The sequence below is a fragment of the Lissotriton helveticus genome (assembly GCF_964261635.1).
Source record: "Lissotriton helveticus chromosome 1_1 unlocalized genomic scaffold, aLisHel1.1 SUPER_1_unloc_74, whole genome shotgun sequence".
In the NCBI taxonomy this organism is placed as follows: domain Eukaryota; kingdom Metazoa; phylum Chordata; class Amphibia; order Caudata; family Salamandridae; genus Lissotriton; species Lissotriton helveticus.
The window spans coordinates 267,834-284,324 of NW_027611719.1; the positions used below are offsets into that span (position 1 = coordinate 267,834).

Below are 16,491 nucleotides of genomic sequence, written 5' to 3' on the forward strand. Positions count from 1 at the left end.
GCGCCCGTCCGCGCCAGTAGGTCGCCTCTCGCCAGAAACGCTGGCCAAAATCTGCCAGGTAGCTATCTTTACTCCAGAGAGGTTTTATTAAATCTGCGACCTCCATCTCACCATTGTAGCATTCCCCCACTTCATCCCCTGAGTGGCCCGTTACGCTGTCCGTGCGGCACGTTTGTACTTTCTAAACCTATGCCTTTATCTGTTTCTCCTGTCTTACTCCCTCAACATCGGCTAAAAATACTACAGTTAAATGTAAGGTCATTAGCTAAACACCATGCGGAAATATATGACCGTATCATTGATGAAACTCCTGATATTTTCTTTCGGACTGAGACTTGGCTGAGTGATGATATGACGGCCACACCGAATCTGGCGCTACCCCCTGAATACTCGATTTCTTTGGTGAATAGAGCGACTGGGGGAGGTGGTATCGCTGTGATCACCAGGTCTAGCTACTCCTGTCTTTTTGATAAAGTTAATAGGGAGCGGGGTGAATGTGCTCACTTTAGTATCTCTGTGCGCACTCATTTTACCCTTTCCGGTCTATTAATATTAGAGCTCCCGGTTTTATGGTATTTATTTTTTCAACATTTCCGTCTGTATTTATCCATATTTATTTTGTGTTTTGCTTATAAATGAAGTTGAAAAACTGTACATTTCCATATTTATTTAACTGAGAGGCGCACTCATACTTTGATGTCTGTCGGGTTTTAGCTATTTAAGCTGTCAAATATCACTTCACAATACATCCACTGGTAAATACTAGCATTATACCATACATGTATGTTGACATATGCTGTTATTTAAATACATTTTGTCCTGTTTTTTAATTAACCATGCTGTCCATAGGCTCAGCTGCTGACCTATAATTCATCAAAGACAGCATTGAGAGTCCCTTTAAAGGAGCATTTTCTGTATTTATCCACTTTTAAAAGAAAACCCATTGTTTTCTGTCTGTATTTATATGTAAAAATCCGTAAAAACGGAAAACAGGGAGCCCTAATTAATATTTAGGCCTCCCGGACCTGCCTCCGGTTTTAACAATGCTCTCTTAGAGGCAGTTGGAGCATTTACCGTGGAATCGGCTAATTTTAGCATTTTTGGCGATCTTAACCTCCAATTTGATCTGGACCAGGATCAGACTATTCGCACCATGCTTGCCGATTTAGCCGCATTTCAGCTCCATCAAATAGTTAAAAGCCCTACACATAAAGGAGGTCATCTGTTAGACCCTCAATTTACAAACATTGAGATGGCCACTGTGATTACCCCTACTCCTATGGCCTGGTCCGACCATCTCCTAGTTGAAATGACCATTCCCACACCTGCATCTTCACACAACAATACTCAACGTTCGGTATTTAAAAGACCGTGGCGTAAGTTTCGACTTGAAGATTTCCACGCACTCTTAGGAGCGGACCCTTTAGGCCCTTTTAGTAATTGTCGAGACAGGATATGATTCATTCTGTGCCGTAACCTGGATTAAAGGTCGCACACAGGATTCTAACCCCTGGTATAATGACACCTTGACTTCCCTGAAGAAGACATGCAAAAGGTATGAGCGCAAGTGGAGGAAAGTCTATGCTCCCGAAAAAAAGCTTACTATCTAGCCGAACTTAAAACATATCATAGAGCTGTATGCAGGGCTCGAGCGGAGTACTATGCTTCTGAGATTTAATAGAGCTCCAACCCCCCTAAAGTCATCTTCAAAATTCTCAAAGATCTCAGTGCCAAAAAATCTCCAGCGCCTATTCCCACGTCAGAATCCCAATGTGAAGAATTGGCCTCCTTCTTCGTGGAGAAAATACGGGCTATTTATCAATCTTTTTCTTCTATGACTATGCCCGGTCCATCTCCTTTCATTATACCAGCCTTAGCCTCTGATCTGACGGCTATTCCTGAGATTTCCTGGGAAGAATTTAGCACATTGACTGTGAAAATTAAGTCAGGCTCTCCGGCCGACCCACTCAAACCTGCTCAGTTCAGAGAATCCTCTCTGCCCTGTATGGCCCCGCTACACCAGCTGATTAGTGCCTCTTTCTCATCCGCCATTGTTCCGGTGAAATGGAAACAGGCGTGGGTTTCTCCCATCCTTAAAAAACCTAATTTAGACCCTATCAAGCCTAAAAAAATCAGGCCTATCTCTCTTCTTCCCTGGATAGCGAAGGTGGCAGAATCACATGTTAATACTATACTTACCAACGTTCTGAGCTCCAATAACATTCTGGATGAAACACAACATGGTTTCCGCGCTGGTCATAGTACCAAGACCGCTCTCTTGGCCATGACGGAACACCTGTGATCTATCCTTGACCATGGTCAAACGGCGGCACTGATCCTGTTAGATCTCAGTGCCGCCTTTGACACTGTATCCCACAAGGTTCTGATCCACCGTCTTGAGGAGGCAGGGATCACTGATATGGCCCTTGCCTGGTTCTTTTCTGACCGAGAGGTCATTTCGTGTTTCCACCCCTCCTTTCCTATCTCAGGCACATCCTATTGAGCCGGGTGTCCCCCAAGGCTCGGCATTGAGCCCCATATTATTTAATCTTTATGTTCAGCCGCTAGCTGCTGTCCCCAAACAATGGGACCTCGCCATCGTCTTACATGCTACAAGGAGCCTTTACTTAAATGTTATGTCTGTTTTCTTTACCCCCACAGGTACAACTTGAGAGGAAACACCTCTTGCACATATAAGCACCATAGTGTGTGCTTTACACACAGGGCACTGACAAACTCATACAAAACCCTGTAATACCCTACACATATACGGTCCTGAAGAAAGCCAGTAGAAGGAAATGCCTGGCTGAAACTAGTTGATCGCACAGGACGTCGGAGGCCAGAAGCCCACCGTGCACGTCCAAAAGCCTTTGTTTTTATTGACTGCCTGGGGCCCACCATTAAAACAGTCTTTGGGACCCCTAGGACAGTATTTTAAACCTCACTCAGAGCACACTCACAGCACCCTCACGAACAAAAAAAACCCGCTCCGCAGTAACCTGGCGTCGAATCGGGTTACGATGATGAAGCATGCCACCAACTAGGTTGGTGGGTGAGGGCCTTCATAAAACCTAATGGTTTTCCACATACAAACACTTTAAATCAGAGCTAGTTCTAATGGATTACTACAGTCAGATTTCCAATTATTAAAACAGAAACCTCATGTATTCAAGATAAAATAACAATAATTTTTAAAAAAAATTTTTTTTGCAAAGACTTTTATTAAGTGCTTAAAAGTTTGCGATACATAGTTTTCAAGGAAGTGGTACCTCCCCCTTAGGGAAGGCAGTCCACTTCAACTTTTTAATCAATGTATTTAAACATTTTACAAGTCGTCAGTTTGGGGTTCAAGAATGTCTGCAGATAGCTTTTGCAGTTTTTAATGGGGCCACTTTAAAGAGTCTAGTGGGGTAGGGGGGGTGGGTGTTACAGTTCTTCCCCTTCCTCACTTTTCTGCTTGTCCATGGCTGCATAGTCTCTAAGCAGGCTGAGCACCATCCTGCGGCACCCTTCTCGGTTCACCACCTCTCCATTGGTCACCAGGCGGGTCCTGGCGAACAGGAGAATGTCTTTAATACAGCAAAGGAGCCTCCAGCACCCCTGGATAGCTTCCTCTGTGTGTGTCCCTGGAAACAGCCCGTACATCATGGACTGTTCAGTAATGTTCTCGTAGGGGATGAGGGCTAGCAGTTCTTGGCGTAAGACAGCCCGTAGTCTCTGGGCAAAGGGGCAGGCCCAGAAGAGGTGGTGTGCAGATTCCTCTGTGGGGCATCCCCTTGGACAGTTCCTGTGCGGGCACAGGCCTCTGCTGTGCATGAAGGACCTTACTGGCAGGCCCCCCTTCACAGACATCCATGCTATGTCCTTGTGTCTGTTGGTCAGACTTGGGGAGGATACATTCCCCCACACGTGCGCTGCCGTTGCTGGGGGCAGGCCGCTTACTGGTTCGGTGGTGTCCCTGGTCCTGATCAGTTTGCGGATTGTCCTGGGCTTCCAAAGGCAAGGGATGACACAGTTCAGCCCAAATTCACCCACAAACTTTTCCACCTCCCTGTAGTACCATGGAAGGTCCCAGTTGAAAGTTACTGCATTTTCCCACTTATCCCATCCCAGCCGTCTCCACACCGGGAGGAGGAAAAAGCGGAAGACTTTGTAGGCAGAGTGGTCCTTGTTCATATTTAACAGAGTTATTCGGACGCAGCCACACACAAAGAAAGCCCAGAAGATTGTTGGGATGTCGGGGACTGCCTTCCCCCCTTTGCGGTGTTCCTTGTGCATGACCGACCGTTTCACCCTGTCCATCTTTGAGTGCCAGACGAAATGGGACACCATGCTGTTGATGGCCCGTGCTACGTTGGCCAGGAGTGGCCAGGCCTGTGTCACATATTGCAGCACGGGCAGGGCGTCGTTCCTGAGCATCAGAGCCTTCCCTTCAATGCTCAGGTTTCTCAGGCTCCAGAGACCCAGTTTCTGCTTCACCTTGGCCAGGCGTTCGTTCCAGCTCTTCGCTGCTGCCCCATGTCCTCCAAACAAGACGCCGAGGATCTTCATCAGTCCTGCCTCGATGGGGAAGGGGAGAGGCTCGTTGCAGAGGTCCCATCGCCCGAAGAGTTTGGCCTGCGACTTGTCCACGTTTATTTTCGCCCCTGATGCCTTGCCGAAGTCTGTGCACGCCTCCAGCAGGGATTTGACTGATTCTCCATCCGCGCAGAAGAGGGTGACATCGTCCATGTACAGCGAACACTTGACCTCCTTCTTCGCGTCGACGGGTGTCTGGATCCCTCTGATGTTTGGGTTCTTCCTGATGTACTCGGCAAGAAGTTCTATAACCAAAACAAACAGAGGTGGCGAGAGCGGGCAGCCTTGTCTTACCCCGGACCTGATAGGAAAGGGGTCTGTTTTACAACCATTTACAATGACTGAACTGAAGATGTCTTTATACATTACTTTAACGTAACCGCAGAAGCGCTCCCCCAGCCCAAACCCGTGCAGAACCCTCTCCATGAACTCATGGGAGACGCGGTCGAATGCCTTCTCCTGATCTAGACAGACCAGGGCAGCCCGGATCTTGCGGCCCGTGATGTACTGGATCGTGTCCCTTATCAGTGCCAGGCTATCTGCGCCCCTGCGCCCCGGGACCCCACAGGTCTGGTCTGGGTGTACTAACTCTCCCATGGCGCCCTTCAGTCTGTTCACTAGCGTCTTTGCAAGGATCTTGTAGTCTACATTCAGGAGAGAGATGGGACGCCAGTTCTTTAGGTCACATCTCTCCCCCTTATGTTTATACAAGAGAGCAATCATTCCTTCCCTCAGAGTGCGGGGCATGATTCCCTCCCTCTCCATCTCCTCATACACCTGCAGGAGATCCGGTCCCACTAGGTCCCACAGTGAGGCATAGAACTCGACTGGGAGACCGTCACTACCCGGTGTCTTTCCTGGCTTGAAGGATTTCACTGCAAGGTGCAGCTCGTCCAAACTAAGGGGGGCATTAAGGGCTTCTCTCACTGTTGGGGAAACAGTTCTCGGGATACCAGACAGAAACTTTTCTGCCTGGTCTCCCTCTGACCTCTTCTCTGAGTAGAGGTCCCCATAGAAATCTGTCACTCCCTTCCTAATGCCCTCCCTTGTGTCACAGAGGGTCCCCTCCTTGTTGCGCAGTTGAACCAGAGGGGTGTGCGAAGAGTGGATTTTCTTAAAGAAGAAGGAGTTGCATTTCTCCCCCTTCTCCAAGTTCTCCACCTTGGAACGGAAAATGATCCTCCTGGATTCGTCGTGAAAGTGCTCGCTCAGCTCTTTCTTGACTTCTTCCAGGGGGCTCATGACGTCCCATCCCCGGAGTTGGAGGTCGTGCGGTTCTTGCAGCTCTTGCTGTAGTCTACTGAACTCCCTCTTTCTCCCCCTTTCAACCTGCCTGCCCGCATTCTTGAAAAAATCCCGGAGCCTGCCCTTGACCCATTCCCACCATTTCCCTGTGGACTCGAATGTGTCTTTCATGGCCTGCCACTGGGTGTATGTCTCCCTCAACACCTCCATCACACCCTCTTTCTCCAGCAGAGAGCTACTCAGTTTCCAAGTGCCTGGGCCTGTCAGGAACTTGCCCGTCAGTTCCCCTTGGAAGTGGATAGCTCTGTGGTCAGAGAAATGAACTGTCACCATTGAACGCTGCTTGAGCTTCACTGATTGAGAGGTGAGGATGAAGTCTATCCCGGAGCGCAAGGAACCATCAGGGCGACTCCAGGTGAAGTTCCTGGCGTCCGCCCCCATGGTCCCAATGACGTCTGTCAGGGAGGCCTCCCCCACCATCTCTACCAGTAGTCTCGCAGCGTCATCCATCCGTCCTTCCCCAGCCCTGGCCCCACATCTGCCACCTGCTTCTAGAATACAGTTGAAATCCCCACCCATCAAAATTGTTCTAGTGGTGACCAACTGTGGCCTGAGGCGCTGAAACAGCTCCCGTCGCTCGCCTACGTCAGAAGGGGCGTACACGTTGACGAGTCTAACTGGCTCTCCTGCCCACGAACCGTCGACGACAAGAGCCCTGCCGCCCTCCAGCTCGGTGACTGAGTCCATCGTGAAACGCCTTCCTCTGACTAAGGTAGCCACTGATACAGACCTACTGCTGTTCCCCCCAGACCAAAAGGAAGGCCCTAGGGTCCACTGCTGCTCTAGGTGGGAGTATGACGTTGCAAAGGGGATGGAGCATTCCTGAATCATGTACACATCACACTCCTGGCTGACAAGAAAACTCAAAGTACTAGCACATCTGCGCCTGTCTCTAATACTTCTGACATTTATGGAAAATAATGAAATAGCCATCATTAATTAGTTTTTAAGAGTAAACTTAATACTTAAAGACTAATTATCAAGTCAAGGCAATTGGTTGCAAAAACATTCGACAAGGCTACTTACGGGGCTGGTTGAGCCTCCTGTCGGGTCTCTTGTGCTGGGCTTTCCTGCTCGGCGGCTGTTGCTTGCTGTTGCACGATGGCTGCTCCACCTTCTTGGCTGGGCTCGTGGTCTGCCTCCTCTGGGGTGACGGGCAGGTCTTGCTCTTGGCCCTCGATGGTGATCTCAACCTCTTCTACTCTTGTTGGCGATGGGGGTGGGGATGCTTCCATGGAGTTTGCCAGCGCCCTCATCTCCCTCAGCACTTCTGTCACTTGCTTGAGTTGCTCATTCGTGGTGTCTTGTGCCGGCTGCATTTCTTCTTCTGGATCCTCGAGCGCGGAGTAGGAATTGTGGGTGCTCAAGGGTCTCTTGCTTGCTCCTTCAGAGTCCGTTGAGTGTCTCCTTTTCCTGCGCTCCTGTGTTGTCCGTGCGCCCATAAATGCTGTGGAACATTCAGTAATCTTGGATCAAAATCACGTGATACATAGTGACCTTTAAAGTCTCTTAAAAACAATCGTATTCCTTCTGGGGAGCAGCAAATAACTGCACCTAATTCTTTTAACGTCTTGATGCCTAACAAATTTTCTGGACATGATTTCGTAAGTAATAAATCAGTAGTTCGGGACAATGGACCTACTTCTAGAGAAACTGGTTTTGAAATCTCGTTAACAATCGGCTTTCCTGAAAATCCAAGGGAAACATTTCTAGAGCCTGAGAGCGGAGCCCCTGGAACCTCGTCATGACTGATAGTAGTCCTACTTGCCCCTGTATCAATCAAAAACTTTCTGTCTTTCCCTAATACTTGACTGTGTACATAGGGACCCTCTTGATCTACAGGTATCTCGATGAGAGGCAAGCCTACCTCCCTCTCTAGGCTGTTTCATGAATACTGCTGGTACTCTGGATACTCGGACTGTGCATACTGGTACATCTGCTGTGTAACATGCTGTGTTGCAGCGATAGGCTGCGGTGCTGGAGCTGTCTGTTGTGCATTCTGTGGTGACTGAGAAGTCTGTGAAACTTGTTCTGGTCTAGGCGGACGTGGTCTTTCTTTAGTCTTACCAGTTGCTATGTTATGTTTCAGAACTGCACACTCGTTTATAAAATGACCTGGCTGTTTACAATAATTGCATGTCCCTTTAACGGGAGCTGCAGGATGACTGGCTTGATTCGGACCCCTCTTCTGACTGTCTTGTGGAACAGATTGTGCAACTAATACTTTCATTTTCGTATCTTTCATACGTCTCCTTTCGTGTTCTTGCTCTTCCCTGATTCTGTTCTGGTGGTACTGGAGCATCTGTAACATTTGGGACGGGGTACTAGCTTGCCAGGTACTTTCGACTTTCAAAACTCGATTTTTAACTTGTGGGCTTGAATTCTCGACTAGTTTAGTAACAAAAAGATGAGGGTATGACTCGCTACCTGTCTTCAAACCACTGTTGATAATGAAACATTTTTCAAATCTAGAATAAAAATCACTAGTGTCTTCATCCTGTTTCTGTTTACATGCTGAGATTGCATCCCAATCTTCCTTTTTCGTGGATAATAACCTTGGCAAGACCTGTATCAATAACTCGGGCAATTCTTTACATTTGTCCCCAAGACCGGTACCTGGTACTCGTATTTTATCTTCAGCTTCTAGAGCTGTCCAATCTATCTTTTTCTCTCCCACCTCCCATTCTTTTTCCTTGAGTTTTTCATATACCCCTGCGGGCAACAGGACCTTTAACATTTTAATAATATCTGGATACGTGTATTCTCCCATACGGAGCATGTCTTTTAATTCTCGATGGAACCCTGCTGGATCTTTGTCGTGACAGGGAATTAATTTCTTCATCTCTAAGAGTTCCATCTTTGTGATAGGGGTGTAAACAAATACTCGTTGCATTTCACCACCCTCTGTCCTAACTGGGTGTACTTCTCGTAACGGATGCTGTCTATCTATGTAAAATGGTTTACTTTCTGGGGGTGAGACGTGAACAAAATGCGGATTCAGAAACGTTCTATATTTGTGGCGCTGTTCTAGAATAACACTAATTAAATCTGTACCTAAACCTCTCCATTTATACTGGAGTAACTCGTTCAGAACATCATGTAACGGACCTGGATCAGAATGTTGTCCCTCATACAGTGTAATGAGGTGCTGGATCATATACATACCCACCAGTCGCTGCTCGGCTGGGGGCAATTTCAGAAACATTTGTGCCACTATTTCGTCTGGAAAAGTGGTAGAATCAGTAGTCCATCGAACTGCCGATCGGGCTAGTTCTTGTTCATGCATAGTACTAAGTTCAATATAACCGATTCGTGATTTCAGAATGTGATCGGTAGCTTGAAATACTTGCTCTAGATTCTCTTGTTCTGGTGCTGGAAGAGAGAAAACTTTCTTGTGTTCTAGACGTGAATGTCGGTCGGGAAGTCTAGTTCTACCTACATACGCTATTCTGGTGGGATTCTCGTCATCTACCTCTTCAGTAAAAGAGTCGTTTTCCTTCTCGCTTACTTGTGCTGCTTTGCGTTTCTCGTGTAACCTTATTATTTCATTACGAATTTTCTTGTACATACTTTCTATACAACTGAGTGTCCTGTGTCTTCCCTCGGCTATATTATCACTCCACCTTGTCAGGACTTTCATTTCGGTCGGATCTTTAGTCGGATAATCTTGTTCCCTTATTAAACAATTAATTAGAAACTTTAATAGCATGAGCTGAGTCTCAGCTTTCCTCAGAGACATGATTTCGCCAATACTTTCTGGGTCTTCTCCTGTACGGATGAAACGATATATTCTGTCTAGATCTTCTTTCATATTCGGTAGGGTGTCCAAATACTCGGTCACCCGTCTTACACGCAATGAATATATAACCATATTATCATCGCCTGGGACTGGATCATAACGGCATTCGGTAAGAGCTCGTCTGATATCTGCAACGGACTGATGTTTGGGCGTACGCTGTAACGCACGTTCATGTAACTCGACTAACGTTACACGTTTGTGTGGCGGCGGGGTACCAGGAGGACCTCCCCCCGCGGCTCCTAAACTGGAATCGTCGACTGATACTCTTCGTGCTGGCAGAGTGACCGATGTAGCGGGTACTTGTACTGTAGGCTGGACCGGGGGTACCGTAACAGGTGCTGTAACAGGTGCCCCGGTGGCTGGAGGAACAGGAATTACATTATTTACAGGAGCGGGCGGAGCAGGATTTGCATAATCTGGGACCGTGTCGTCCAAATAGGACGAGAGAAAAGAGTCAGCTGCGGTCAGTTTGTGACGTAGCTTAATCGGAACTAATGGCGGCGGAAAATTACATGGTGCTTCCGGGGTTGCTTTCGGCAAACCCTCGGTAAGGAGAGGATACATACCCTTAATAAGGGCATTTCTCTGTCTGTCTGACTGTTAGGCTTTAACTCGTTCACCTACTTCGATCAATTCCCTTTCTTGGGCTCTTTCTGAGGATTCTCTACTTAATTCTAACTTTCTGATTTCTTTTTCGGTTCTTTTATGAGATTCTTTGCGCCATAACTCGATGGCATCTTTCTGGGACTGTCTGGCTTTCTTTTTCCATAATACTTCTTCTACTCGCATGATGCACTCGGCATCCCACGTACCTGATACGGGCCATCTACATTTCTCTTCTAATTCCTTGGTGTACTCCACCCATAAATCTAGATATAATATGGCACTTATGCCATGTTTATGATACATAAAATGACCTGGACTGTCCCTAGGTGGGACAGGAACTGCTTCCTCGAGCAGACCTTTCCTAGTTTTTAACTGACGTAACTTTGAGAACAAAGGCATAACTGAGGCTGGAGTCTAGACACAATACAATACACGATAAACACAATAATAATAACTGAAACAAATCACTCATACCACGACATTGAAAACACATGAAATAACATTTAAAATAACAGTTCGGACAGAATATTACCTGGAATACTGAAAACAGAAACACATGAATTTCTCGAGAACAGAACAGAACTTACTGGAATGACTAGATGCACTGCTAAAACAGTACGAAACTTACCGGTCTCATAAAGAGACACGTCAGGACCCGCATCCACCTAGGTGGACACTTCGTGTTGGATCTGTGTACCCAAACCCACGGACCAGAGACAAATTAATTGACCCTGTCTAGATACTACCCCAGCAACGGTACTCACCGGGCAGCAAGAACGGAAGGCCTCGGACTGGACTGGACTGCTACGACGACGGACGGACGAACGAACTTCGGACTTCAGTTACAGGTGGGCCTCCGGATACCTCGGACCTTGGACTCTCAGCTTGGGCTCTGGTCGGGACTCGCCGCGTTCCTCCACCGCCTCGTCTGGACGCTGGACCGCAACCTCCGTCTCCTCCGTGTGCCTGAGGGATACTTGAAGCAGAAATATCTGCATGTGGCCGGTATGGTTCCGTCACGGCTGCAGAGGATCAGGGGGCCTGCGTGGCTTCTCCGGCGCGTGGGGAAAGGGCAAGTCCCTGTTCGGGCGCCATTATGTGGTAAATAAATAATTAATTACCGGTTCTATTTTTGACTATAATCAATAAACAGGTAGCTCAATAAATAAGAGTCAAGATTCGAGGTAGCTGAAGTTGACAGGCTTTAATTAAGCATAAAAGGACAGGAACAGGACAGCCTGTACGGGAATGGGATGGCAGCTGCCGGGGGCAGGATCTGGGAGCATAAGGGATAACTTTAATAACAGTGCACGATATATATAGTTAAACAAAATACATTGCATTCAATACAGTAGGCGTAGCAGTAGGAGTGGTTTGTATCAGTCGCGAAAGATAAGGGTGAAATGAGGTAACAAGAAGGCGTGTACAGGGCGTATACATAGACATGTGATGCAGACGTAACAGAATATGTCATAAAAGGGGCGGAAACATGGAGGGGGCTACCTGAGCAGCTGGGACCTCTAACCTAGTGGTGCGCGCAAACTGGCAATGACGTGTTACCAGGGAGAACTGGGGGCTATGACTTCTGTGCTAGAAGAGGAGACTAAAGGTCTGGAGTGTCAGAGCGACATGTACCTAAAGCCTATCTAGTATCTAGTGTTTAGAGAACATGTTGATAGAATCCAAAAGTTATCAGGGCAAAGGCTAACAGACATTAAGGCTGGTGCATGCATAATTCTACATGTAGCGCTTGTGCGGGGAATATTTTATGAATATTAATACAGTATTTCTCTTACATGGAGACATAAAGGCTAGACCATGACGGAAACTATTGATGCGATGCAGTAGCTTAGGAATGCAGAGAAGGAGGGCTGGACTGATAACTAGAATCATAACATACTCTTGGCAGACTGGGAGGCAGAGCCAGGCCGAGCCGGGCACTGCGTGGCAAGAAGTAAGCTAAGGGTCAGGGATACAGGTGGGGGCTGTATCGCTCCTCGGAGAGGGTTCAGAAAACAGGAGCTGAATCTGAGTCCGGGCCCTTTTGAGGCCTAGAAACGGGGACAATTCAATGAATTAACGTGCACACTGTAAAACGTGGCAACGTAGGTTTACATAGGCCTAATATTCGTTGTATTCACGAAGACTGGAAACTGGCATACTAGAGATGGACACAACTGTAATTGCGTCTTTAATCGATCAGAGGGGAATACATGCATATCGATCATGCACATATGACATAACATGGGGAACACGTAGGCACACATGACATGGCAAAATTTACTTTTCCACAGTATAGAAAGAGAAATGTGATTTTGGAAAACGGCAGGTGGTATACTTGGGGCACATTATATCTAAGGAAGCCGTACGTCCAACAATCAGTCGTGTTGAAGCTATTGTGAATGCTCCTGAGCCCAAGCATTCCACTAGCATATGGGACCTATTTGTTTCAGCTTCCTCGGACATAGGGTTCCTAACAGAAACCTGGTTAAAACCCTCCTCCGCTCCGGATATTGCTATGGCGGTTCCTGACGGATATCGCATCTTAAAACTAGATAGGCCATATCAAACTGGTGGTGGGGTTGCAATTATTTATAAAGATCCAATAATAGCGACATTATTAGACCAATATTGTAGTGACAACATAGAAATTCTTATATTCAGAATCGATCTTCACTCACAATTAAGCTGGAAGGGAGCTCTTGTTTATCGCCCCCCTGGCCCGCTTGCTAATTCCATCTCACTTCTTTAGGACCTGATTGCCCCCTATGCGATATCAACAAATAAGTTCTTATTATTAGGCGATTTTAATGCTCATAGTGACAACCCTGATGATTCGGATGCCACCACGTTCCATAGGGAAATGTCTGCTCTTGGACTCACAAAAAGCAACCATACCCCGACTCATATTGCTGGCCATGTTTTAGACCAAATCCTCTCCGATTCATCCGATATCTCGTAAAAGCCACTATTCCTCTAACATGGTCGGATCACTCGTGCATATCTTTTGATCTGACTGGCACCCGTGAACATGTATCTAAAAAGGCTCCAATAACGCGCACATACAGACAGTGGCACAAACTCTCTCCCAGTAAATTTCGTGCTGCACACACCGCTGAATATTTACCCATTTCGAACACAGTCGACAATCATTTGTCGTCCTTTCATAATGCAAATAAGCTCACTCTAGATATCTTCATTCCTGAGAAAAAATCCTGCGTGGCCCCCACTCGTACACAGACACCTTGGTACACAGCGAATCTGCTCCTAGAGAAAAGCAAATGTAAAAGGTTAGAACGACAATGGCGCCAAAATAAAAATTATACAAGTAAGGACCAGTATAAAGTGGCTCTAGACATCTACCACAAAAATTTAAAACTGGCACGGAAAAATCATATAGCCAGCCTGCTGGAGCAAGCAGGCAACACCCCCAAAACCCTCTTCCACGTCCTAAAATCTCTCACTAATCCTAAAACTTGCAATTCAGAAGAGGAAGCAACTAAACCACTGTGCGATAATATAGCTAATCATTTCTCACAAAATATAGAGAACATCTACAATAAGATATTAGCTTCCCCTACTAACACTAACTACGTTTTTCCTACTGGCCACGACCCGGCTCTTAAAAATCAGCTTACCTTAAACGAATTTCCCTTGCTCACTATTCAGGAGACGGAATCATTACTAAAATCCACCAAATCGGGCTCTCCCAGAGATTTATTACCCGCCAAAGAAGCAAAAAAACTTGAAGCCGAATTAGCTGAGCCTATCTGCTCCATCCTCAATTGCTCCATTAAACAGGGCCGTCTCCCTCAAGAATGGAAGGATGCACAGATCATGCCCATTAGGAAAAATCTAAAACTATCTCCTAGTGAGGTGTCCAACTACCGCCCTATCTCTGTACTTCCTCTGTATAGCAAACTATTGGAAAAGCATATTAACTTCCATCTCTCTACTTTTATAGAAGCTTCCAACTGCCTTGATCATTCCCAGTCAGGTTTCCGTCCCATGCATAGCATGAACTAGCATTGGTGAACATAACTGACGATATTCGTATGCTGTCGGACGATGGTCAAGCAGTGATTCTTGTACTGCTTGACCTGTCCGCCGCTTTTGATACCATTTCTCATCAAATCCTGATGGACAGATTCAGCTCTATAGGCATACAGAATTCTGCTTTGGCCTGGCTTCAGGACTAACTATGGGCGGATTTTGCGGATTGGCAATCCGCGAACTTGCGTATTTGCGGATTCGCAATCCGCGAAGATCCGCGAACTCTAGCGGACTTGCGGATTTTTCCGTTTTTTGTGTTGGCGCGTGTTCGCGCCGATTTTGGGACAAGTTCGCAATTGCGAACTTACTTTTCGGCTTGCAACGGCCGCGACTATGTTGTTTCTACGTCTGGTTTATCATCACAGGTTCACAGCACCCTCTGTTTCACCACTGCCACCCTCTGGGACACCCATGCCACCCTCTAGTACATCCTCACAGGCACCTATTAGGTTTATTTATTACTGTAGATTATGGTGGTTGAAAAAAGCTAGCACACCTGCCCTTCTTCAACTGCCATCAATTAATTTGTGTTTCATTAATGTGTCAGTAATTTTGAAAGTTCCAGTCTGGCTGGCACCTGCTTCCTTCCTTATCTGTAATTTGCTTTTTGTTGCAGTGAAATTTTTTTTTTACAGGACCTTTATGGTGCTATTCTATGAGCCTGCTGTTTGGGTCATAGCAGGGTCATAGAATTGTTGCAAACTCTGGAGGGGCCCATCAGGAAGCACTACCTTGAATGTTACTAATGTTAAGTTTGAACTTTTGCACCTGCTCATTGCTTTCATTTTAGCTAAAATCGTTTTTTTTGCAATTTCGCGCGTTATTTGGGGCGCGAATCCGTGCGAGATCGATTTCGGAAGCCGCGAATACGTGCGAATACAAAATTGTTTTTGTTGCGACGTGTATATTCGCGTGATCTTGCGCGTGTTCGCGAGGCGCTTCTAGCTATTCGTTTGCCAAGTTACCCTATCGGTCGTACACGGGCGCGGCCATCTTGTTGGCGTGACGTAATTCCGTTTCCGCCCGCTATGTGTAATCTCGCAAAGTGTGCTGCTCGCGAGTACAAGTTCGCGCGTACTCGCAAGGAAAATCTCGCGCGAACTTACCCACGCGGTCGTGAACGGGAGCGGCCATCTTGTTTCTCATTCATTGCTATGGTTCTGGGCATGCTTTCTCTATCCTCTCTCAATCTCTGCCATCCTTTGCTTGTTTGAAGTTTTTTGATCTAATTTTACTTATTATCTAACCCTCTATTTTTCTAGCTCTATATTTTTGTGTTTTCTGCAGCTTTTAGTTACTTTTAAACTACTTTTTTAAACTCTTTTCTTTTCTTCTTCACTATTCTATTTCTTCTTTATCATTTAAGTTTATTTCTGCCCAGACCATGGTAAAGGGAGCCGGGAAGCACCCTGAGAAGGGGAAGGGTCCCGCACCCCGTGCCCGGCTCCCGTGCGGGCGTTTAAGGGGGGAGCAAGTGGTCCCGAGGGAGATCTTCAGCGCGGAGGAAGTGGCGGCACTGATCTTCCATGTCCAGCGCCGCCTCCCCAAGACGATCCTGGGAGGCGGCAAGATCGCGACCGGCTATGGCATCCGGGAGCGCCGCCAGCGGTGGGAGAAGGTGTGCCGGGCCATGTACAAGATCTCTGGGGTCCGGCGCACATATAACCAGGCCACCCACCGCTGGACCGATGTCATGGACCGGGAGCGGGACTTGCTGGACGCGCTCGGCGTAGAGGTCCCCGGGCTTGGTGAGTAGTAGTAGTAGTACATTTACTACTCTGTTTTATCCTGCTCTGTTATTTGCAAATCTTTGTTCTTTACCAAGAGCAATAATGCTGCCGATTACATTGAGGTAAATTATATTTCAAAATCTTCTATGCATTTCATTTTCAGGTGCACTGCTCTCCTTCTCAGTAGCCTTGCTTGCTACTATGCTTCTTTGTTTTGTATGTTGTGTTCAGAAGCATTTCATTGGCCTGAGAAATTATGTATCAGTGTACTGTAAAGAAAAGAACTGCGTAATGCTAGACAGTAAGGGTCATATTTTCAATTACCGGCGCATCCCTGCAAAGTAGCAGGGATGCGGCAGTAATTGTGTGCCATGCCACCACCACCCATTGGCCCAAAACGTCACAGAAGCCTTACGCATC

At 46.9% G+C, this 16,491-nt stretch overlaps 1 protein-coding gene across 1 annotated transcript; it reads right to left on the bottom strand.

Moving 5' to 3' along the window:
- Nucleotides 1-3,426: 3,426 nt before the first annotated feature.
- LOC144806451 (uncharacterized) lies at nucleotides 3,427-4,731 on the bottom strand. Its single transcript, XM_078672813.1, has one exon. The coding sequence runs from the start codon at nucleotides 4,729-4,731 to the stop codon at nucleotides 3,427-3,429; it is 1,305 nt and encodes a 434-aa protein (XP_078528939.1).
- Nucleotides 4,732-16,491: the final 11,760 nt, after the last annotated feature.